The sequence below is a fragment of the Astatotilapia calliptera genome, chromosome 3 (assembly GCF_900246225.1).
Source record: "Astatotilapia calliptera chromosome 3, fAstCal1.2, whole genome shotgun sequence".
NCBI lineage: Eukaryota > Metazoa > Chordata > Actinopteri > Cichliformes > Cichlidae > Astatotilapia > Astatotilapia calliptera.
The window spans coordinates 41,102,809-41,128,197 of NC_039304.1; the positions used below are offsets into that span (position 1 = coordinate 41,102,809).

At 42.1% G+C, this 25,389-nt stretch overlaps 1 protein-coding gene across 1 annotated transcript in view; it reads left to right on the forward strand.

Annotated features, from left to right (window-relative positions):
- Nucleotides 1–25,389, forward strand: part of LOC113019571 (NACHT, LRR and PYD domains-containing protein 12-like) — a 103,800-nt gene that overhangs the window by 14,729 nt on the left and 63,682 nt on the right. Inside the window, exons 6-9 of the mRNA XM_026163334.1 lie at nt 19,566–21,363; nt 23,377–23,550; nt 23,826–23,999; nt 24,489–24,662. Coding sequence (XP_026019119.1) covers nt 19,566–21,363; nt 23,377–23,550; nt 23,826–23,999; nt 24,489–24,662 — 2,320 coding nt within the window. The remainder of the gene's footprint in view (nt 1–19,565; nt 21,364–23,376; nt 23,551–23,825; nt 24,000–24,488; nt 24,663–25,389) is intronic.

The window sequence follows — 25,389 nt, forward strand, 5'->3', positions numbered from 1 at the left end:
AGCCTCCTCATGATGGTATCAAACTTCTGTTCCATGGTGTTGTCATTCTTTTGATTCTGAGACCTCACAGCTGCAGTGAGCCGTTCTGCGATGTGATCCAACTTTCGCTCAAGGGTGTCATTGTGAGCAGGCCCCTCTCTGATGTATCCCATCATACGCTCAGTGGTGTTATTTTGAGTCTTCACGGCAGCTGTAAGCGTCTCCAAGGTGTTAACCATGCTGCGTTCGGTGTGAGAGGTCGCGCCTCGTCCCATCGCTTCAATTCCAGCGGTCAGCTTTGGGGGGGTTTGAAAAGCCGGTTCCGCTCTCTTATTTCTCCGATAAGTCAGGGCCAAGCCAGCTCCGATCAGCACGAACCCTGTTATCATGGTTCCGAATAGGTAGATATCTTCAGCGTCCTCGATAGACAGTCCCGCCAGGCACAAGATCCTCAAGGTCTGCCACCCGTCCATCGTGTATCCGGCAGGGAAAGTCCCTCCAGGGCACTCAGGCTCTCCCGAGCCCAGACTTCTCGTTGAGAAGAGGGTGACAATAGCATTCAGAGACCAGTTGATCAAATCCATAATTCTCTTTTAGGTTTTAGAGAACGACAGTGAGAGACTGTTCCAGGGAAAAGTAATGCACACGAGACAAGACAAGGACACAAGAGGCTAAGCAGGGAAGATAAGGGGAAGGAGGAGAGGGGAAAAAGTGCGACCGCTTTCACCGAGAGCCAAGAGAATCTCAGAGCCAAGAGAATCACTTTCTCCAGTTTAATAATAGAGCATAAAAAGTTTGTGAAATCCTGGACAAAAAACACCAGCAGGTCCGGGAGGGCGGTAAAACACAGTATATTTGATGAACGGACCTTAAGAAGTTGTGATTCAAAGGAAGGAAAGTCTCAGAGTCCAAAGCTCTGCAGGAGAAATTGTCCCGGAAAACAGTGGCAAATCCACCACCATGACGGTCCAAACGCGGAGTCCCGATGAAGTGACAGCCGACCAGACAGAGCTCATTAAGGTGAATACATTCATTGTCCCGCTGCCAGGATTCCGTGAGAAACATAAGATCCAAACTTTTACTGATAAAAAAGTCATTCGGGACAAAGGATTTGTTGGCTATGGAGCGAGCGTTGAGGAGAGCGATCTCAAGCAACGGTGACAGGCTGACATCATCAACAGCTGATTGACAGGGATCTGGCAGCAAACACATAGAGTGAGGACATACCAGTACCCTCAGCTGTGACACTGTAGTCTTTTAGGCTGACCGATCCGGGTGAAAAAACCCGGTATCTCGAGATATGTTGCCGGTCCAGGTAAATTTTCTGTTAGGCCCTAATGCACAGTTGGGTAGGTGGTAGCAAGTCAGCATTATCCGTGTCCTGTAGGGGGACCGGTACCAAATACCGGAGTCGTTCTCCACCATGGAGCCGAAGAAATCCCCTCTGTCGGGCGCATTTGCTTTTGGCCTGAACACCAGACCTACAGCCCCTTCTGTACGTTCTTCTTCAGCTTGTCTTGCTCCTGGGTTTTTGCTTGGAGCCAAGAACAGGTACAGGTAGTCTGGAGAGGGCGGAGGGCAAACAAACGGCGGAGGGAAACCTTGGTAGTAGCTCTGCCAGCTGTCAAAAGTTTTTTCCATACATACTTTGATACTCAACAAAGTATGTGAACTGTAAATACACTATCAGGCTATATCAGAGCTGAGATGATAAGATAAGAAACAATAAAAGGAAACAGTCCACAAACACATGGAGGAGCAACAGTGGCCAAGCTGAACACAGGCGCCATGTTGAGGCCACTCTTTGTGGAGAAGGACTCACACAGGAATCACATAGTTTCACAGATTATTTCTCTGATATTGGTGAACATTGATGAAGGAGGGATCCTGCTGCCTTCACTGTCTCTGCTTCTCTGCAGTAAACTGCTTCTAAAGTGGATTTTTCTTCCTGCGTGTCGTCTGCAGACCTTTAGTCATCCACAGCTTTTCTTTCTCCTCGTCTTTAAATTTCCTAACAGGACAGAGTTTATGATGTGATTCTAAGGAGGGATTTCAGAGACACTGTGTGCCTGATCAGGAACGTCAGCACACACTTCATCCCAGTGATGATCTGTTAGCTCCGTCTTTAAGGCCTCACTTCTTCCTGCTGTCATGTCAGTCGTGTTGTTTCACTGATTTTCTCCAATATTTTCTGTTGCTAACACTAAATCTGAGCACAGCTCACAGCTGAGTGTGTTCCAGTAAATTGTGAGCAGCACAAACACAATCAGAGTTTGTCTCTGTCAGCTTTTAGTGAGCTCACTAACAAATGAACAAAGGTCAGGCTTCAGGGCGACGCCTCAGCTTTTTAATTGCTCCTAATAAAACAGGACATGGGGAACATGGCCGACTGCGTCATCTTTGTTTTAATTATTTTTAAATGATAAAAGAAGAGAAAGAATGAAGATATAATTTAATTTTATTTCTACAGCATCAAATACCAAGAGGTGCTTTATACTGTAAGGTAGACCCTACAATAATAATAATACATGCAGAGAAAACCCAACAATCATATGACCCCCTATGAGCAAGACCTTTGGAGACAGTGGGAAGGAAAAACTCCCTTGAACAGGAAGACTCAGGGAGGGGCGGGGCCATCTGCTGCAACCGGCTGGCGGTTGGGTGAGGAAGACAGGACACCGACACGCTGTGGGAGAGAGAGGTTGTAAACAAACTTATAGCAGCATCTGTATGTAAAGTTTTTATAACAAAAATCTGTTTCTCGCAGCCAAAGCAGAAAACAAAGAACCACATGAAACAGAAGTAAGATGCAGCAAACAGGTGTGGGTTCATTACAAAGGTGTGGGCCCCGAAGGTGGAGCCACTGACACCTGTGGCTGTGGGAAGGGCTGCTAAATCCACCCGTGATGGGCAGATGTAATCCATACGGTCACGTTGGTGTAGAGGCCCGACTTCGTGTTCATGAATGTGACCGCAGCTCCTGCTGAGCTCTTTGTACTGAAACTCTGAGTCATGTTTTTACTTTTGTTTTCACATTTGGGGAATCCCCGCTCAGGTTTTACTTTCATTTGGTGTCTGTCCAGGTACTTTCATACCTCGTTTAGTCAGCCAATCAGAGACCTGCAGCATGGTGGCGTGCCACGACTAAAGCTCTATTCTGTTCTATTCCACAGGCTGCACGGGGTCAGAGTGGACGTTTTGGAGCAGGTAAGCGGACGTTTTTGTCTTTCTGAAATGTTCTTTTGTTAGTTTGTCCACCTGATGAGCAGGCTGCTCCATAACTGAACACTATGGTGTAAATGTCATCAACAGTTAACCAACCAAGCACGAAGCATGGATACAAACAGCAGCTGGTTGTTGTTAGGATTTAATTCAGGTTTAAATCAGACAAATAAACGACGTCTATGATGCATAAACGTTCTTCTTCCTTCAGTTTGAGGACACAGGTGTGCAAAGAGTGTTTGTTTCCCAGCAACGAAATAATCTTTAACTGAACTCTGATCAGTTTTTACTGCAAGCTTTTCAAAATACCGAAGATAAGAGTCTGTATTTATGTACCTGAGATCTGACCCACATGCTGTCGATTATTGACCACAGGAAGCACCTGAAGGACAACGTTACAGACAGTCAAACTTCCTGTGAGGAGATGGACAGAAACGAGGAACTGCAGTAAGTCTGGAAGCAAGGAGTGAAATGAAATGAGAAGATTTTCTCTGTGCTTTGTTTCAGGATCCATCTGTGGACAGATTAAATATTTGCTGTGCTTAAAATGTTTTTTCTATAATTCCTGTTTCAGCAAATTGTTTCAGAGGTTATCTACACACTGCAGAGCAGGCAGACTGAGCAGCTGTGATGAAAGGCAAAGACTGACAAAGCTGGCAATGAGAAGCTGCACAGATGAAGTCGTCCTGCAGTGGCTGAGAAAAAACTCAGAGTCTGACGCCTTCAGCAAACTCACAGACATGTTTGACTTCCTGAAGAAACACATTGATGAGGAGGAGAAGAAGAACCACAGCGATGATGTTCACATCACCTTTGTGGCTCATAGTTCAATCGGAGACTTCATGATCCCAGCCAGCTGTTACCTGCCTCTGCCCACCATCACTGACGTGCTCCTGTATTCTCCCTGGAACTGCGTCACTTCTGGTTTAGCGTACGGTGTCGCTACAGGAAAACTGAGGCCTCAGCACAGAGTTTTTTCCTGTGACGATAAAGAAAGCTGTACCATTCCTGATGACAAACATCGACCTGTGAACCTGCCAGATCACTGGAACTCACTGAAGAAAGCTGGAGCACAGATGGTCCCAAACATCACGGTTAGCCCCCTTTCACCAGATGATGATAATGATCGAGTGTGGAAACGCTTTGAGTCTCTCTCAGCTGAACACGGCCCACCAGGAAGGAACCGCATCGTCATCCCGTTCATCCTCCCAGGACGGGAATATGAAAGCGTCCCGTTCTCTGTGGTGACCTTGGCTCTGTCCCTGGTGCTCCTCTCCTCCAGGTTTAAAGCCACTCTTCACTTCTCTGGTTGTCTCGGTGATAACTCTACTGGACCGAAATTTGACAGGAAGTATCTTCAGGAGCAGTACGCCTGCGCCATCGACAACAGCTGGATGAAATGTTCACCTGAAGCTTTCAGATGATGATAAATGCTGCCTGTGTTAGACATGTTTGTAGATATTTTAGGGTAAAGATGAAGATGAAATGATAAAAGTAATTTTTTCTATATTTGAGGCTCAGATTCATGATGAAGGGACTTGAATCATCATTTAGAAATGTTCCAGCTGATAATCTGATCATAATCTGCCAACATCTGTGGAGGTTATTAATATAAACACTCACCTGTTCTCTGCTCGCTGCTCACAGGTGACGTGATACTGATGTCAGGCCTTCAACCAGCACACACACAGATCATTGACATGAAGTATATCGATTATTTATGTATGTTATGTATTATGTAATATTTTGATCTTTTATTGCTTTATGTTGGGCTTTTAGATCCGTACTAGAACAATCAGTCATGAGCCACAGATTTCTAACTCAGACTCTGTCACGTTCCAAACATAGAAGTGACACAAGTCTACAAGTTGTACATCTATATTTTCATGCAGACTCGGTAATTGTTTCTCATCTTTTGTCATTGTAAAACATCAAAATGTGAAGATGATGTCGTCTAAGTGAAGAAGAACAGGATCAAAGCCTGAAGCTGCTCATTAAAAACAATGTTGTATATATGAAATTTATGGGGGACCTAATGAACCACGCGCATCGAAATAAAGAATTCTGTGCTTAAATCATGAATTGTAGAATAAATTTGTACATTCATTTTTGAATTCCATGTTAAAAAATAATTTTTAAAAAGTTTTTTAAAGTGGCGAATCCACTCCTCATTTCAATCCCTTTCCTGTTGGCTCACAGATTAGCTCAGGGATTAACATTTGGATTAGCAGCTGGATTTGCAACTTTATGTTAAAAATCCTGCTGCAATGCAAACTAGCCTTGACATTAACTTGGCATGTAAAGAGCTCTCTGACCGGTTGGACAGACACAGGCCGGCTGCCTGGATTTCTCTTCACTTCTTGTTTGTGCTGACAGCTTTGCCCTGCTTAGAAGTGTGTGTGTACAAAGGCCGCTCAGCCTCAGGATTTACACTCGGCTCAACACGTATGTGAAGAACAAAGAGACCCTGCAGCGAAACAGAACCTCTGGCTGTGTGCTTGTTTATTATTTCAGGTATAGATGATGGAATATGACCAGTCTGATGTCAGCCTGCTTCTCTGACAGCGCCTCACCTCTCTGTGCTGCCCCCTGCTGGCTCTGATCATTACTGACTGAGTCCTTGCTGCCACTTTATTAGGTACAGCTTGCTAACACAGGCTCAGACCTGCTTTGCCTTCAGAGCTGAGCCTTAAATCTTCATGGCTCTCTGGGTGTTTCCTTCCTGCTCAAAGTTTCACTAAAGTTTTTGTTACTAAAGTTAAACTGCCTCTGGACCCCAGTTATCGCTCAGCTGTGTGCAGCAGCCTGTGTCACTCACTCATCCCGTCATGCACTGCAGTCTCATAAGGAAACTCAGCTTTTTGATATAAAGTTTTTCTTGTTCCCGAATACAAATATTTAATAGGTATTTGCTCGAAATAAGTATTCATAAAAAACAGGTTATTCGTGCTTTTCTGAATACCGTATTCGGGTTGGGCTCTACTCCTAGTTGGGATTCTTGTCCTTTGCTGATGCCTGTATTGTGCAGCCATGAGGAGCCTTAATAATGCAGCTGCATTATTTATCCACCATAACAGAGGTTAGTGTTCAGCTCTGTCACCACTCTGGCCACATGTTGCCACACTTGTACTTCCAGCTCTGAGCTGCAGCTGCTGAACACGTTACTTTTGTACTTATGTCTCCAAGCAGCATCACAGCTTTCAAAGAAGACAAAAGCATTATTTCCTGATAATGTGTGATGTGCTTGTGCAAGATGTAAAGACTGGTAGTTTGAGGAAATCACAACACCTTTCAAAAACATATTTGCTTCCACAGAGCAGTGAGCCTTCTTGGTTTCCTTGTAGATTACAAACAGGATTGGAGTGATGAGGCACGCGGTCCTGCACGGCTGTCTATGGGACGACCTGGACATCAGAACCACATCAGCCCAGACCGAGACATCTACCAGCACAAGTACAGAGCCTTTATCTCACATGTCTGAGCATTCGTTCACCTTCATCTGTTTGTCTGTTCTTACTCTTTACCCAGTCCACCTTAAACACAGTGGGTGTGTTGCTGGGAATGGAGCTGTTATTGTGTGGAAATCCTTGTGTACATATTGAAACCTCTCTGTGTTATCACTCAGCCAGGCTTTTCAATTGGCTGTTTGTGTTTTTTAATACGTGACCTTTGCTAAAGTTCACCCAAAGGTGCAAATGATGTGTGACAGGATGTACAGATGTGTTTGCAGAGTTGTCTGTAGGACAACAGTTTAGTGATCCAGCTCAGCACTAACAGGTGAATATTCCACGGGCTGAGGTGTGATGTTAGAGGGCTGCTCGTGGTGCTTGTGCTGATCACAGACAGGCTCAGTTGGATCTGAATGCACATCTGTGTCAACATACTGCAGTAAGCTCACATGTGGTAAATCCACTGCATCGGCACAACCGTCACTACCAGTCGACTAATGTGACACTTGCAGACTGAGTGATGCTGGTGGTTTGTACTGAGTGTGAGACAGAGCTGACCTCTGACCTCAGGGTGGAGAAACCTGATAGAAAACTCCGACTCAGCAAAAATGTAGCCAAGGTCACATGTAAGGGCACAGCCAATGAAACAGCTGGGTGAGTTGTAACTAATAACTCAGCTGACACAGTCAGATACATGCCTGTTTCTATGGCAGGTTTATTTGGCTATGTTGAAAAGGATTTTATCCTAATAACTCAGTTTAACTATCACAAGAATGAAATGGTGCAAATGTAAAATCCTTTGTATTTTGAGTAACTTTATGATTGGCTGCATGTGATGTGGGGACATGTGGCAGTTATAACAAAACAAACATAACTTAGGCTGCATGTAAATGGGCTCTGTGCAGCTTTGAATCAGCTCCTGTTGGCCTCCAGCTTCTGGAAACACTTCCAAGCAGAGCAAGCCCGACTGGGAACAGTTCCCAAAGCAGGTGGTCCCATCATGTCAGTGGTTGCCGTGTGGGTGAGGAAAGGACTCACAGGGAGGTGAAGGCTGCTGTTTATCATCACAAACACAGGATGACTGGCTGAGCTGAAAGGACTGAAGCGAACACACGTGCAGAGTCGAGCACATTAACATCAACAATGACGCTGAGCAGAGAGACACTGAGGGTTTAAACACTCTAGCTGATGATGATGATCAGGGACACACAGCTGAACAGAACTAATAACACACAGGAAGCAAACATGACAACAGGAAATGTGAACAGGTGAATAAACATGAAACAAGTGCAAACACTGGGCGAACACCAGGAACCCGACACACCAGTGACACCAGGAAGTAACTGTGCATGTCATCAGTGTGGATCCATGAAGACTGAATGACTGATTTCCTGATATGTATGGTGATCAAATCACTTCTGTATGAACTGTGTGTTTCCAGCTGGTTCCAGGTCACAGCTTTATGCTCATTAGCTATGAAACCTTGATGCTTGTTTGAAAGGACACAGATGGACCTTGTTTCCTTCTTTCCTTCCTTTTTGTGTCCTCTGTGCTTCACCTGCTGCTCTTCACTCTGTTACTTTGTGACTCTGGTTCTCCTACAGACACGTGGGTGGTGTCTCCACCTGTAGATGGAGCAGCAGCTGGTCTGGCTGAGTTCCTCTGACTGTCTTTGATTTGTGCTTCCAAAGTTTAACAGGAAAGTGAAGCGAGAGAAAGAGCAGGAAGAAAAGCTCAGCTTCCTCTCTGTGTCACATCCACAGTGTCTTTAGATGATGGAGTCACAGCAGAGAGAGTTCACAGCTTCACTGTTTGTGCCCTTTAGATGTGCACTTATTCCAAATATAACATCATCATTATGAGCCTGTTATTATGTTTATTTTTCCTTTACTCTGCTTCATCCCAAAGGTGTTCTTCCACACCAAACTCCCTCATCTGTGTCTTTATGAACTTTGCTGTCTTCACTGATAATAAACGTCTGTCCTCCATCTACAGGAGCAGTCAGCTGACTAGGGATGGGTATCGAAAACCGGTTCTTGTTGAGAACCGGTTCCCACTGTTTCAATTCCTTGGAATCGGTTGCCATTTTTGTAAACGATTCTCTTATCGTTTCCAGTTGCCCCAAATGACGTCACCACGTTGCGGAGCGTCATTTACCTGGCAGGAAACATGGCGGCTCAAACGCTCAAAAGTTTGATTATACTTTATGAGAACCGATGACAACAGGGCAACTTGCAAAGTAGATATTTCATTTAAGGGAGAGAACACTACGAATATGCAAAAGCATTTGCTCACAAAACACACGATGACCTTAAATGAATGTCGTGTTTTTAATTCCGCTCCGGACTCGTGACTCTCAACCCAGCAGCAGCGCTAACGTTTGCACGTCCTCTCCCGTTAATGCAGCAGGTAAATAATCAACTAACAGTGCATATTATGTTAGCGCGATCTGTCTTATTACAAACCTGCCATTACTGTGCTCATGATGTGATCATGTGATCATGATGAGAGAGACAGAGTCTGGCTCAGATGCTGGCAGTTCTCGCTGCAGTCTACCGGTAGCGTCTCCTTTCAGGCCAGGATAGACGAATGTCACCGAGCAGTGTCTAAGTTTGTGGTCAAAGCCTTGCCCCCATTTGCCACAGCAGATGCCCCCGATTTTCGGTAAGTGAATGTGTTTAATTGTAGGCAGGGACATTACTGGATATTCTTGTGTAATTGCCACAGAACAATTTATGTTATACTTTGTTATTGCTACAGAAGAATATTTATTTTATTATTTTACATTTACAATTTTTTTCCTGGGGACCCTGTGACACCCCATTGAAGAGCCATAGGCTGGATCTCTTAAGATCTCACTGCTGGGTTTGTAAGGTCATGTTACTCCTAAATTTCTACCTTGTTCAAAGAGAAGATATAAAACAAAGTTCTAAGCTAATCGACCTTAGTGTTCTCCTTTTTAAAAAAGAATCGATAAGAGAATCGATAAAGAATCGAATCGTTAAACAGAATCGAAAATGGAATCGGAATCGTGAAAATCTTATCAATACCCATCCTTACAGCTGACTGTGACTCAGTGTGTAAGTGATGATGCTTGATATTCAGGCAAATGAAAGTGTTTGAATTTAAAATGGTTGTAACATTAGTCCATCCCATCCTTCAACAGCTCACAATACATCAAAGTCCTCTTGGAACATGTGCTCTTATTGTGAAAATCTGCCTCCCTCTCCGTCAGAGGTGGAGCCCTGACTCCTTCCTGTCTGTCAGTGTAGCAGGTTTGGACTTGTTGGTCTGAAGCTGAAGTTCAGTGAGGAGCTCAGACATGTGAGAACAAGAGGACTCACTTGTAGAACTTCTATCAGACACTTTAAAGGTTTTTTCATGGAAATAATTCAGGACCCACAGTGGGCCCACAGACTGTGAAGCCTTTGATTTATTATTTATTGCTGCAGTCAGTGGGACATTTGGAAAATAATGATGAATGTCATGGAAACATTTTTGAACTGATTAAATCTAAATGAATGTATAAAATCAGCATCAAACAAATGATTAAAGAAGAGCAGTTATTCACTGTTAGTGAGACAGGAAGTCAACGTTTTCAGTTAAAACAAGTAGAAGAAGAAACATGGAGCTGTTAAAGTGTAACACGAGTTTGTCATGAAGATGCTTCCTGCTCTGCAGCAAACTGTTCACTTCAGTTTGGATTAAGGACACAGCTCAGCTAAAAACAGCTTCCACTAACAGTGTTTCTGTGATCTGCAGTGGAACCAGTTTAAAGTGTCACTACAATAGAAACATAATTTTAATGCTGCTCTCAGTAACAGGACAACAAACATTTCTACATGTTTCTAAAGTCCAGACTGCATTTCTGCTTTTGTTTCATCCAAACTTCCTCATGAATACCTGTGTGTTTGGTTCCTTTTTTAAAGTTTTACTTCACTTTCCTGAACTCATTGTCACATGATCATCTCCAGCACAAACAGCACAAATCTGCCGCTCCATATTTCATGGCAACTGACTCAGAGCTGGACCAACAACGCCGAGTGGAATGAGAGCAGGTTTGAATTCATTTTTAATCTCAGACATTAGAGGCAGTTAAAAGTTTCACCTGCTTCTGTAACTGAAAGCACAAGTGATGTGTCGGTCGCGAACGAAACGGCTCTTAATGCCGGATCATTGACGTGAACAACGCGAGACATAAGGAGCCGTGTTTTTTTTTCTTTCTCTCACCCTCTCACTCTCTCGCACTTTTTTTACGCTTCACTCTGCATGTGAGCCTTGTGCTTTGCGCTGGGCAGAGGGGGGAGGGGCGGTAGTTACACTCTCACAAAGGAACAGAGCAGGAGAGAGAGAGAGAGCAGGGCCAACAACGTCACATTAGAAAGGTATAGTAATCATCCACAACTATTTTCAGTTGCGGATGATAAAGGATTCAGAAAGTTTATTCATGCAGGTCCATATGACAGAGAATATTTTGTTTTCCTATTATAATTTATATTTAATTGTGTTGTGGTTTGCAGTGTTTTGTGTTGTTTTCACTTTGAATTTGTTTAAAAGGAAAAAGCTGAAAATTTAAATAGTTAAAAGTTGAAATGTAAATAGTTGTTTTTTGTATTTTATGATTTATTTATTACATTTTATGTGAATTGAATAAATAAAAGTATATTTACGGTGGCCCCTACAGACAAAGCACATAAAAACCTACAGGCTAAACAAGCAAGGAAGTACCAACCACCAGATTTGGTGTGTGGTAGTAACAGGTAAATTCATTTTTTTTTTAATTATTTAAATATACATGAGTGTTTGTGTATAAATACACAAACCATACACATATGCTTTCAATTGTGTAATTTAAGTGATCACGGTAGCTCTGTTTTGGAAGTTCAGTTCATGCTAGAAATGTGTTTTGGTATAAATATATATATGTTTATATATATTTAGATATAAACATATATAAATAAAACCACCTTTTTCACATTAGTAATTCCTTTTGTGCATAATTTTATATTATTGTTAATAATAAATTAATTAAAGCAACAAAACAACCTGAAGAGCCGGTTGGGAGCCGAAAGAGCCGGCTCTTTTTAGTGAGCCGAGCTGAGCCGGTTCTCTAAAAAGAGCCGGAAATCCCATCACTAGTCCAAACAGCAAATGAATCGCGCATGAGCGAAGCCGCTGCTTCCACACTTACTGTAATGCAGTCAGTTCTTCTTTTACTGTTATGCTGTTTTTGGATCACAAGGTTTAAACATAAACACACACACAGAAAGTAACTCCAAAAGAGCACCTATTTCGGGTCACTTTTGCCGGTCCAAGCCCAGATAAAGGTGCAGGGTTGGATTTGTGACGTTAAAAAAAACAATAATTGCTAAAATAAATTTAATTTGTAGTTCTAAATAATTTCTAAATGCATTTAGGGTATTTTTTACTCACTTTATGTCTCTTCCACGATGTTATTTATCTCTCCAACAACGTAGGTTACAATTACATTAGCATGACCAATTATGGAAATTATGCGATGATGTCATTTGGCAACTTTAAGGACAGCCAATAGCGATTTTCCTTACTGGGGAGTTGGCAACACTGCGCACCACCGCCCTCTCTCCTTGCGCTCTCTCCCTTTTTCCCTTTTTCCTTCTCCACCCTGTGTTACCTTCACACACCATATCCCCGTAGGAAATTACAGTTCTCACAAGCAATTCACAATAAAAGAAAGATAACTCATTTTAAACAATGCAAACGTGTTTTAATCATTTTACCTGAACTTTGATCTTTTTAACAAACAACAAATTTAAATAGATGAATTTTACTCTTTGATATTTATGTTCTTAGACTTCACTTATCTTTTACTATTTATGCATCTTTTTAATCCGAGTCACAAAATGCATCCTTGAAGGGCAGCCCCTGAATTGGGATACATCCAGAGTGTAAAGAATGGATGTTGTAGGAGGTGTTTCTGAAATGAAGAGGCTGAGTGTCTGTAGGACTCCAGCTGCTTCAGCAGATGTCTCCTTTGTGCTTTGCTTCAAACACAGTGTAGGTAGGAACTTCCACTCAGTTGTTTCAGGTGTTGCTGGATGGAGGAGCACAAATTGTTTAGTGAGTGTGATATTCTGGATTAGGGTCTTTGAAAAGATCAGGACAGAAGGACGTGGATACGTGCTTTATTGAACAGCAGGACATCACACACTAACTTGTTGTTTTCTTAGCAAACTACCTTTTTTGTTAGGGCACCGAGGCACCAAGGCACAATGTACATTTCAAATTCCTTTAATTTTAAATATGTTTATATTGTCTATCCTGTAAAATAGTCAGATGTCTATTCATATTAATGTACAGAATTCACCTGCTTGCTGCTACTACTGCACATTCACCCAGTGTATATACTATATATATATATATATATATATATATATATATATAGTATATATATAATGTTCTTCCTCTACACCCACTCCCCCCCCCCCCCCCCCCCCCCCCCCCCAATTTTTGCACATGTCGAGGAGCGTGTCAGGCTACATTTCACTGTGTGTTATACTTGTATAACTATGCATGTGACAAATAAAGAACCTTGAACCTTGAACCTTGTTATATGTTGGTCAACCAAGAACTAGCCCTGTAACATTTTACCACTGGGGGGCAACAATTCACTCTATTACAATGAGCATTTGAAATGGCCATATGAAAACAGCATAAAGTAGGTTTGACTTTGATTTGTATGAAACTAGTGTGATGTTGTAGAGTGAGTGCGTCATTTCCAGCATGTGTTTTCAGCCCTGAGTGGCTTTAGGTTGAAGTTGATCCTCATGTGTTTGTCTGCTCTAACCTAGTTATCCCATCATCAGATAATTATACTGTAACTTTGATTACTATACATTTCTTCTTGGTGCCAAATTTCTGACTCTAGTTCAGTTTTAGAAACCTCATGTTAAACTGTGCAAGTATATATGAAACTCCTGATAGAACTAATTTGAGTGTTTATCTTTGTCTGGCACCTTGTCCTTTTATTTTCTTTATTTGTTTTGTCTTTGTTTTTATAATAGACTTGTCTAAAGATTGCAAGCCCTCTTTGTTTTTTGTTTTTTTGTTTTTTTTGACAGTTTGTTTGATTCCAGGAGTTTCTCTTTAATTTATATATTAACAGCATTGTTACAGGTGAAAGTACATTAAATAAAATATACCTATGACCACTATAGGTTATTGTTAACTAAATGACACACTTAATTCTAATACAACTCAGGTTTAATGATCTTTTGACATTTTTAGGTCAGTTCTTGTCACATCCCATGACAAGAATTCATTATTGATTCTTTATCATTAAATATATGTCATTCCCATCACAGAGGAATCCATCCATGAAAGTCACTTCTAAGTAAATCCTAAAAAACCAGATTAAATTTGTAATCTACTCTGAAATATACTAAATAAGTAAAAAGATGTGTTAAGACTCACCATTTACATGTCGGCATGTTTTACAGATCAGAGATGGAGAAGGCCTTACCAGTGCAGCTGCTGGAAATGTTGAAGAACTTGGGAGACGAGGAGGTGAAGCATTTCCACTTTTACCTGCAGTATGAACCTGGAGGTGAATTCCCCAAAATCTATAAGTGCCAGCTGGAGAATGCAGACAGGCTGAAAACTGTAGACGTGATGGTGCAGGCGTATTCAGACCATGTGATGGAGGTAGCGATGCAGATTTTAGAGAAGATGAAAGAAGGTTAGTAAAAGAAAAAAGACACATTAAAAGTTCAGTGCAGCATGCAGAAACAACAACAAATTGTATTTTATGAAATGTTTTAAACTTATACCTTTTTAGTTTGACTTTGACTTTGACTTCTTTTCTCCTGAAACGATGTAGAAATGTTATATTTACATCATTTTGAAGCCATGATGGTTTTCATTTTTAAAAAGACCAGTTTACGATTCAAAGTGCACTTTCCTCCAACAGGAAGTCCCCCAGCCCAGGAAGCTTCAACAGTTTCATCAGAAGGTAAGAATACATTAGTTAGTCTGTAGAGACTAAGATAAGATAATCGTAAGATAAGATAAGATAAATCTTTATTTGTCCCACACGTGGGAAATTTTATGGGTCACAACAGAAAGAACAAGTTTAAGAGCAGTAATCACAATACAATAGGATAAGATAAAATAGAATAACAGACTATATAACAACAATAACATACTAAATAAAATAGAATGAAGTACCAACAAAATAGAATAAAATTCTCTGTTATAGTAGGAAGAAAAAAAATGCAGTTGGTATTGCACATAATATTGCATATAAGGAAGACTGGGCAAAGGCTATCATGGTGTATTGGATGTTTGTGTCTGTCTGCACATTCATGGTCATCTGCAGAGACCATGTTGTAGTCCGACAGCAGTTGGAAGGTAAGACCTGCAAAATCTCTATGTCCCACTGAAGGAGCTGCTTATTGCTGTCAGAATATTCTGCATTGGGTTGCAGATGTTGTCCAACATCCTAGAACAGAGCTGGCCCTCCAGATCAGCCTGTTCAGTCTCTTTCTGTCCCCCGCAGAGATGCAGAATTGCTGCCACCCCAGCAGACCACACCGTAAAAGTTAGCTGAGGGCATTACAGAGTCATACAAGGTCTTCACTCCAAAAGACCTGAGCCTCCACAGCTGTCTACAGGCTCAATGTCCATACCTTGGGTGTTCAGTGGTTGCAGTGGAGGATGTTTGTGCCTGCGGAAGTCTAGCACCAGCTCCTTGGTTTTTTCCACTGTTGATCTTGAGATGGTTCTACTGGCACCAGTCCACAAAGTCTTGGGTCACTTCTCTATACTCCCTGTCATCCCGATCAGTCCTGAGGCTGACTATTGTACAGTGATCAGAGAATTTCTGCAGGAAGCACTGGGTGGCGTTGTGGGAGAAGTCTGCAGTGTAGATGGTGAAGAGGAACGGAGCCAGAACCGTTCCCTGTGGGGCCCCGGTACTGCAGACGACCCAGTCCGATACACAGCCCTAAGTTTTGACATACTGTGGTATCCATGCAGCGAAGTGATGGTCCGCTCCTGGGTTTTACAGCTTGTCCTTCAGAACTGTGGGAAGAATGGTGTTAAAGGCAGTGGAGAAATCAAAGAATATGATTCTCACAGTGTTCCCAGCGGTCTCCAGGTGAGAGAGGGAATGATATAGGATGTGAACGATGGCATCATCATGAGCTCGCCAGGAGCTGAAGCAGTGCCAGGACCATCCACTCCAGGGTCTTGATCAGTTGGGATGTCAGAGCCACCGGCCTGACTGTTGAGCTGTTGAGGTCCTTGGGACGTGGAGTCTAATTAGGGAGCAATCTCATGAATAGGTCCTTAGAATGTGACGTTTATTCAGCAGGAGTGAAAAGTAATGCATGATCATTGGGTTAAACACTGACAGTAAATGAGGGGGAGGTGGCCCAGAGACACAAACAGACGGTATTGAAGAACCAGTGCTCATACAGACATTATTAACTTTATCCACAGAGAAGCTTAGAAAGTCATCAGTCTCAGATATAGAGGACACGGATACTTGGGTGGACCATGGGGGAAACAATAGAGTTTATGGAGTCAAACAGTACCTTGGAATTTCTCTTGCTTGATAAGATTAACTGAGAAATATATCCTGATCTGGCTGTTTTTATGGTTTCATGCAGGGAAACCCAAAGTTCCCTAAGGTGGAGTCTGTGAACTTTAGGTTTAGTTGATTTCCTAAGGTGTTCTACTTTTCTACAGATTCTTTTGACCTTCCTTACGTCATCATTTATCTGTGGACGAGCTCTTTTTGGGGCAGCAATGACAGATTTCATAGGTACCACTGAATTTAAAATCTCCAAGCAGTGATTGTTGAAGCACTGTGTAGCAACATTAGCATCAGTGCAGCCTTCAAAGCAACATCCTGATTTATGAACCGCTTATGGAACATGAGATTAGAAGATGGTGTGTACAGAGGGAAGCTAAGAATAAAAATAACACCGGAAAGGTCACTCACTTGTAGGTCCTTAACACAGACATTAATTATGTCTAAGTCAAGAGAAAACACGAGGTCCAAGGTGTGGCCTTTAACATGGGTGGGTCCAGAGACATGCTGAATAAAATTAAAAGAGTCTGTAATGGATAGAAAGTCAGAGGCCATGCTACAGCTAAGATCATCCATGTGAAGGTTGAAATCCCCAATCATTAAGACCTTCTCAAGTTTAATAATCGAACATAAAAAGTCCGTAAAATCTTGAATACAAACACCAGTTTGTTTTTCTTGTGACATTACCAAAAAGTTTGATGTGTCACATGGCCGTCTTCCTATTGAAAAAACAAAAGTTGTATTCAAGATGGGGGACTTCTTAATGGCGACCATGGTCACCACCCATCTTTAGGAGTTTGCCCCCTCACATATACTAATGTGCCACAAATAGGACTTTAATACCACCAACCATTCCCATGTTATTATGGTGTATCCATATAATGGCCCACCCTGTACAATGAGATATATCTGATGAACCAACCTAAAGAAGCTGACTCAAAGGAAGGGAAAGACTCAGAGTCCATAGCTCTGCAAGTGAAACTGATCTGGTGAATGGTTACTAGACCACCACCAGGGCGGTCCAAACACAGAGTCCCAATGAAGTGACAGTCGAGTGGGCAGAGCTCATTAAGGTGGATAGATTCATTCTCCCGCTGCCAAGATTTAGTAAGAAACAGTGAATTCAGTACAAATGATTTGTAGGCTATGGAGCAAGCATTCAGGAGAGCAATCTGAAGCAGAGGTGACAGGCTGACGTCATCAATAGCTGATTGACGGGGAATTGACAGCAGACACCTGGAATGAGGACTTAGTCTCCCTGTACCTCTAGCTGTGGAATTGTGGTCTTGTAGAATGACAGGCCAAGGTGAAAACTCCCACATCTCCAGACATGACACCGATCCCGGTAATTGTTCTGTTTGCCCGTGATTGAATGATTGATTGATCGATTGATTGATTGATTGATCATACTTTATTCATCCCGAGGGAAATTGGGTTAAGGCTGCCAGCCATGCCAGCGCCGTCTTACCCTTCCGACCATACATACATTACACAAACATCACATGGGGAAGGCAGGTCAGAGAGGTATAACATGGAAAAAGCACCACATGAGGAAAGATAAGGAGAAAAAAACAACTTTCCCCCAGACTAACCTCCAACAGGGAGATCAGTTTAAGAACAGAAAAAAACCCCACCTCTGCACATACCACATGAAAAAACTCTTAATACACCAAAGAAACACATGACAAGCAACAGGGGTGGGTAAAGGGTGAGAGACACCCAATGTAGACAGTACATCCGGGCCTGCAGCCTGTGCGCTGGTCTCCTTGATCCACCGTCAGCATCGGAAGGGAATAAGCGTCGAAGGCGTTTGGAGGGGTGAGGGGGGATGAGTGTACATCTGCATGTGTATATATGTCTGTGTGTGTGTGTGTATGTGTCCAAAGTTCAGCTGAGACAGTGTCCTTCGCCCTGCCAGGCTAAGTAAACAGTCTTCCAGCCAACCCAGGTGGCCTTGCATAGAATGGGAAGAACAGTCTAAGCACAGTCTATTATCAGGGTGTTGTTGTTCAGCTCCAGCCTTGAGACTGCAGCTGGCGCCGAAGGGGTCTCTGCATGAAGTGATGGTGGTTTTTACTTTGCGAACAACTCATATGAATTTCAAAGCTGTCCTAACAGTACACTGGTCTCTCAATCTCCCGTTGGAGAGCCGTGAGCTTCTCCATGATGGTATCAAACTTACCCTCTGTGATGTTGTCATTCTTGTGCTCAAAGAGCCGATTCTGAGAACTCACGACCGCAGTGAGCTTCTCCAAGGTGTGATCCAGTTTGCGCTCAGAGGTGTTATTCCGAGTGAGCCCCTCCAGATGTAATCCAGTTTGCACTCAGAGGTCTTGTTCTGAGTATTCACGGCAGCCATAAGCTTCTCCAAGATCTTATCCGTGCTGCACTCAATGAGCCCATTTTGAGAAACTCACGCCTCGTCCCATCATTTCAATCCCAGAGGGCAGCCTTGTGGGGGTTTGAACAGCCGGTTCCACTTTCTTGATTGGACTGGTACCAAATACTGGAGACGTTCTCTACCATGGAGCAGAAGAATTCCCCTCTGTCGGGTGTGTTTCCTTTTAGCCTACACACCAGCCCTACAGCCCCTTCTAGACGATCTTAACCTTGTTCTTGCTCCTAGGTTTTTGCTTGCAGCTAAGAACAGGTACAGGTAGTCGGGAGAGGGAGGAGGGCGGACAAACGGTGGAGGGAAAGCCTGGTGGTAGCTCTGCCAGCTGTCAAAAGTGTTTTTCCAAACATACTTTGATAGTCAACAAACTTTGTGAACTGTAGATCCGAGTAGCAAATAGACCATGATATATCACAGCTGAGATGACAAGATAAAAAACAATATATTGAAGCAGTCGACAAACACACGGAGCAGCAACAGTGGCCAAGCCGAACACAGGCGCCATGTTGCCACCCTCCTCCCCCCACCAAGGAATTCACAACAAAAGAATGATTACTTATTTTAAACAACGTCAACATGTTTCAAACCATTTTACATGAACTTTGACCTTTAACTAAATAACAAGATTCAATAAATCAAATTATCTCTTTGCTATTCATATTATTAGACTTCACTTGTCTCTTGCTATTTATGCATCTGTTTTTACTTGGGTTACACATATATACCTAAAAATGGAAGCCCATCCACACTTTGTACCATTTTTTAAAAATGAAAATAAGACATGGTTGAGTAGAAGGCCTAATTTGATGTGAGATTATTTGACTGAAATATCTGATGAGATTTAAGGTTTCGGTTATCATAAAGATGCAAAAAAATAAACAATTAAAAAACAGTTCTTGAAACTGTTTAAACTGACAAATCATCTTATCTGCTGTGTTTAATTCAGAGGTTCTTCAAAAGTGTCGGGGTAAACTTAAATCTAAGCTGAAGAAGAAGTTCCAGTGTGTGTTTGAGGGGATCGCTAAAGCAGGAAACCCAACCCTTCTGAATCAGATCTACACAGAGCTCTACATCACAGAGGGAGGGACTGCAGAGGTCAATGATGAACATGAAGTCAGACAGATTGAAACAGCAGCCAGGAAACCAGACAGACCAGAAACAACAGTCAGACAAGAAGACATATTTAAGGCCTCACATGGAAGAGATGAACCAATCAGAACAGTGCTGACAAAGGGAGTGGCTGGCATTGGGAAAACAGTCTTAACACAGAAATACACCCTGGACTGGGCTGAAGACAAAGCCAACCAGGACATCCAGTTCATATTTCCATTCACTTTCAGAGAGCTGAATGTGCTGAAAGAGGAAAAGTTCAGCTTGGTGGGACTTGTTCATCACTTCTTTACTGAAACCAAAGAAGCAGGAATCTGCAGCTTTGAAGACTTCCAGGTTGTGTTCATCTTTGATGGTCTGGATGAGTGTCGACCTCCTTTGGACTTCAGCAACACAGAGAGTGTGACTGATATTACAGAGTCCACCTCGGTGGATGTCCTGCTGATTAACTTCATCAGGGGAAATCTTCTTCCATATGCTCACTTCTGGATAACCACACGGCCTGCAGCAGCCAATCAGATCCCTCCTGACTGTGTTGGCATGGTGACAGAGGTCAGAGGGTTCACTGACCCACAGAAGGAGGAGTACTTCATGAAGAGATTCAGAGATGAGGAAAAGGCCAGCAGGATTATCTCCCACATCAAGACATCACGAAGCCTCCACATCATGTGTCACATCCCAGTCTTCTGCTGGATCACTGCTACAGTTCTGGAGGATGTGCTGGAAACCAGAGAGGGAGGACAGCTGCCCAAGACCTTGACCGACATGTTCATCCACTTCCTGGTGGTTCAGGCCAAAGTGAAGAAGGTCAAGTATGATGGAGGAGCTGAGACAGATCCACACTGGAGTCCAGAGAGCAGGAAGATGATTGAGTCTCTGGGAAAACTGGCTTTTGATCAGCTGCAGGAAGGAAACCTGATCTTCTATGAATCAGACCTGACAGAGTGTGGCATCGATATCAGAGCAGCCTCAGTGTACTCAGGAGTGTTCACACAGATTTTTAAAGAGGAGAGCGGATTGTACCAGGACAAGGTGTTCTGCTTCATCCATCTGAGTGTTCAGGAGTTTCTGGCTGCTCTCCATGCCCATCTGACCTTCGTCAACTCTGGAATAGATCTGCTGCAAGAACAAGAAACAACCTCCATGTGGTCTAAATTATTTAATACACCAAGACTAAAATCTCTCCACCAGAGTGCTGTGGACAAGACCTTGCAGAGTCCAAATGGACACCTGGACTTGTTCCTCCGCTTCCTCCTGGGTCTTTCCCTGCAGACCAATCAGACTCTCCTACGAGGTCTGCTGACACAGACACGAAGTAGCTCACAGACCAATCAGGAGACAGTCCAGTACATCAAGAAGAAGCTCAGTGAGAATCTGTCTTCAGAGAAAAGTATCAATCTGTTCCACTGTCTGAATGAACTGAATGATTGTTCTCTAGTGGAGGAGATCCAACAGTCCCTCAGATCAGGAAGTCTCTCCACAGATCAACTGTCTCCTGCTCAGTGGTCAGCTCTGGTATTCATCTTACTGTCATCAGAAAAAGATCTGGATGTGTTTGACCTGAAGAAATACTCTGCTTCAGAGGAGGCTCTTCTGAGGCTGCTGCCAGTGATCAAAGCCTCCAACAAGGCTGTGTAAGTAAATATGTTTGTTCTCACTGAATTTAATAATTGCCAGCATTTACAGTCAAATGCTATTTGGTGAAAGTCATTGGTGTCTTTTGGACTTTGTGTTTTTGTTTGTTATTTTGATTTGTTTGTTCATTGTATTTGTCACACTTAAATGTTTTGGATCATCAATGAAAGCAAAGTACAAAATGCAGTTTTTATATCCTGATTTAGGTGAGCTACAAAAGCTATCCAAACTGAATTCATGTAAAAAGTAATTCTCCTTAAACCCAATAACTAGTTTCCCCACCCTTGATAGCAAGAACTATGAGAAAAAACATGATAAAAATATAAATCTGTGGATACGGGCCTCAAATGCAAGACTCTTTAAATGAAGCGAGTGCGTTTATTTACAGTGTAAAAAGACAACAAAGTGCAGACTGTCCTCTGTGTGTGTGCTCCAGGTGAGTTTGTGTGTCCCTGACTCCCGTGCAATATTTTCTATGGGTGTTAGGGGCCAAACTTTCATACAATGAGCTCACCTGAAACCCTGGCTGATTGTGACCCACACCCGTTTTCACACCTTGGCTCAGCTGAAGAGATGATATGTTGCAATTTGGAGATGTTTCTTAAATGATAGAAACAGGAACGAGACAACGATTTTACATGAGAGTCAAGGCCAGAGAAGTGTCAAATATTACTCCAAGATTTCAAATGTTTTACTTGACGGAAGGACAGAAAGAGGCAAGAACCTGACTGATTTTAGAATGTAGCTCAGGAGGAGCTATGATCATGGTCTTGGTCTTGTTAGTATTTAGAATGAGGTAGTTGCCTGAAAGCGAATCAGAAACCTGAGTTAAACACTGGACTAGGGTGGACAGCCTATCCAGTTGATGAGGCTTAAAGGACATATGCAGCTGAATGTCATCAGCATAAAAATGATAAGACAGGTCGCTAAAAGATTGAATGATACCAGCCAAAGGAAGCATATAAAAAGAAAATAATAATGGACCTAAAACTGAACCCTGTGGGACCCCACAGGTCAGAGCAGCAATGTCAGAGGCGAACCTGTCAATCCTAAGAGAAAAGGTCCTATCTGATAAATAGGAAGAAAACCAGTCTAGGGCAGAGCCAGATATACCAGCCAAAACCTTGAGCCTGTTAAGTAGGATTTTGTGGTCGATGGTATCGAAGGTTGCACTAAGATCAAGAAAAATGATCACAGAACAATTCCCTGCATCAGATGCCATTAATAGATCATTATAGACTTTAAAGAGAGCGGTCTCTGTAGAGTGCTGCTTTTGAAAGCCAGACTGAAAATGGTCAAGAATGTGTAATTTACATAATAGGGACCTGTACAGATTTTCAACAATTTTGTCTAGTAAGTTACTTAAAAATGGCAATTTCAAAATAGGCTGATGGAGCTCCTAGTGGAGCTAGGATCACGATTTCTGTTTTTTTTAATAGAGGAGTTGCTTCTGCATGTTTAAAATAGGATGGAACACAGCCTTCCCTCAGTGAGCTATTAATAATGGATAGTAATGTGGGACCAATGCTGGTGATAGACCCGGACAGAACAGAGGGAGGTAATATATCTATAGAGCATGATGAGGTTTCATTTTACCTAAAACTGTAATTAAGTCATTATGTGTGATTGGAGAAAAGGAAGTAAATGACCCAAGACAACAAGGGGTGTCTTCATAAGGGGAGGCACTTGAGGAAAGTTTGGATCTCAAGTCCTTACGAATTGACTGAGGAAAGTATTACAATCTTCATCAGAAAGTAACTGGGCATGCTGAGTTGGAGGAGAAATAATACTGTTGATGGTATCAAATAGAACTCTTGAATTAACTCTTGAATGGCCCTCAAAACATGCAGTGCCAACTCGTTCATGAGCACACTTGCATTGTCTATAAATAAAATAATGAAACAGCTTTATCTAATGATTTAAATAAAATAAAATCTGTATTTCTTTCCAACCTAACAGCATTAAGACATTTAATTGTAGTGATTTTGTTTTTTTCTGTTCTTTATTTTTAGAGTGAGTGATTGTTTCCTCTCAGAGAGAAGCTGTGAAGCGTTGTCCTCAGTTCTCAGCTCTCAGTCCTCAAGTCTGAGAGAGCTGGAGCTGGGTAACAACAACCTCTGCCATTCAGGCATGATGCTTTTGTCTACTGCACTGGAGCATCCACACTGTACCTTAGAAAGTCTAAGGTCAGGATTCAGTCTTTTCCACTTCAAAAATCTGTGTTGCATTACTGAATCACTGGCAAAAACTGATAGAATTGTCAGGTATTGGATTTTCAGCTTTCAGACACTTCTTGGGTGGAAACAGCACTGAGTTTTGGTTTGGGAGACAGATGCTCTTCATGTGTTTAAAATAAGACAATAGCAATTCCAGCCACTTGTGAAACATTAAATATTGCTAAATCTGCTAACTCCTCAATGCAGAACCAAAACACTTTTTTTCTCTTGTTCTTTATTTCCAGATTAAGTGGATGTTTTCTTTCAATGAAAAGTTATGAAGCACTGACCTCAGTTCTCAGCTCCCAGTCCTCTAGTCTGCGAGAGCTGGACTTGAGTAACAATAACTTACAGGATTCAGGAATAAAGCTTCTGTCTGCTGCGCTGCAGAGTCGACATTGTATACTCAAAACTCTGAGGTCAGATCAAAGAATATTTTATTTTTCATTACATTCATTACATCGACAATATTTTCATGACATAATTAACCTGTTAAAAATGTAGTTTCAAAAGAGTACATTCATCCATTTGTTGTTGTAGCTCACTATTTGCCATTATTTCCTAGTCACAGTTAGGTTTCATTCAATTTCAATTCAATTTTATTTATATAGCGCTAAATCACAACAGCAGTCGCCTCAAGGCGCTTTATATTGTACAGTAGATCGTACAATAATAGATACAGAGAAAAACCCAACAATCATATGACCCCCTATGAGCAAGAACTTTGGTGACAGTGGGAATGAAAAACTCCCTTTTAACAGGAAGACACCTCCTCAGACTTGAGGTTTCATGCTTCTGATGTTTTTAAAATAAGGTGATAGCAGTTCTAGCCAATGAATCAACATTGCATATTGGAAGTCTTGTAGATCCTCACTGCAGCACTTGTCTTTGTGTTCTTTATTTTTCAGACTTAGTGTCTGTAACCTGTCAGGGAGAAGCTGTGAAGTTCTGTCCTCAGTTCTCAGCTTCACATCCTCTAGTCTGGGAGAGCTGGACCTGAGTGACAATGACCTGGAGGATTCAGGAGTGAGGCTTCTGTCTGATGCACTGGAGAGTCCACATTGTAAACTAGAAAGTCTCAGGTCATGATTTAGTGTTTTCCACTCTGTATTATTTAGAATCTGCATTATATTACTGATTTAAAAAAGTAAAAAAGTTTATTTTATATACTTTTTGGTTGGATTATTAGATTCTGAATTATTGTTTGTAATTTTCATATACTTCACAAATTTTTATAAAAGGATTCTCATAAGACTACACGAAATCTTAAAGTTCTTTTTGGTCAAGTTAGGTTCTTCCTTTCTTGATCTATATTGATAAAATTTACAGTAAAAAAGCTTTTAGTTGATACTATAACGCTGCAGTGAGAATTCTGACAGGGGCTTCTCTTTTTTAGTTCTCTGTTAAAGGCTTCTTCTTTGGCTCTTGATGAAGGCGGTCACACTTTCTCCCTATCCCTTTCCTTATCGCTCCTGCTTGGCTTTCTCATGTCTCTGTCTAGTCTTGTCTCCTTCTCTCCCTCTACCCTGGAAAAGTCTCACAGACTGTTCTCTAAAACTTAAAAGAAGAATTATGGATTAGGTCAACTTGTCCCTGAATGCAATTGACACCCTCTTCTCGATGAGAAACCTGGGTTTGTGAGAGCCCGTGTGTTCTGGAGGGACGTTCCCTGCCGGATACACGATGGACGGGTGGAAGGACTAGAGGGTCATGTGCCTGGCGGGACTGTCGATCGAGCGCATCTACCTTTTTGGAACCATGATAACAGGGTTCTTGCTGATTGGACCTGGCTTATTGAAGAATAAAGAG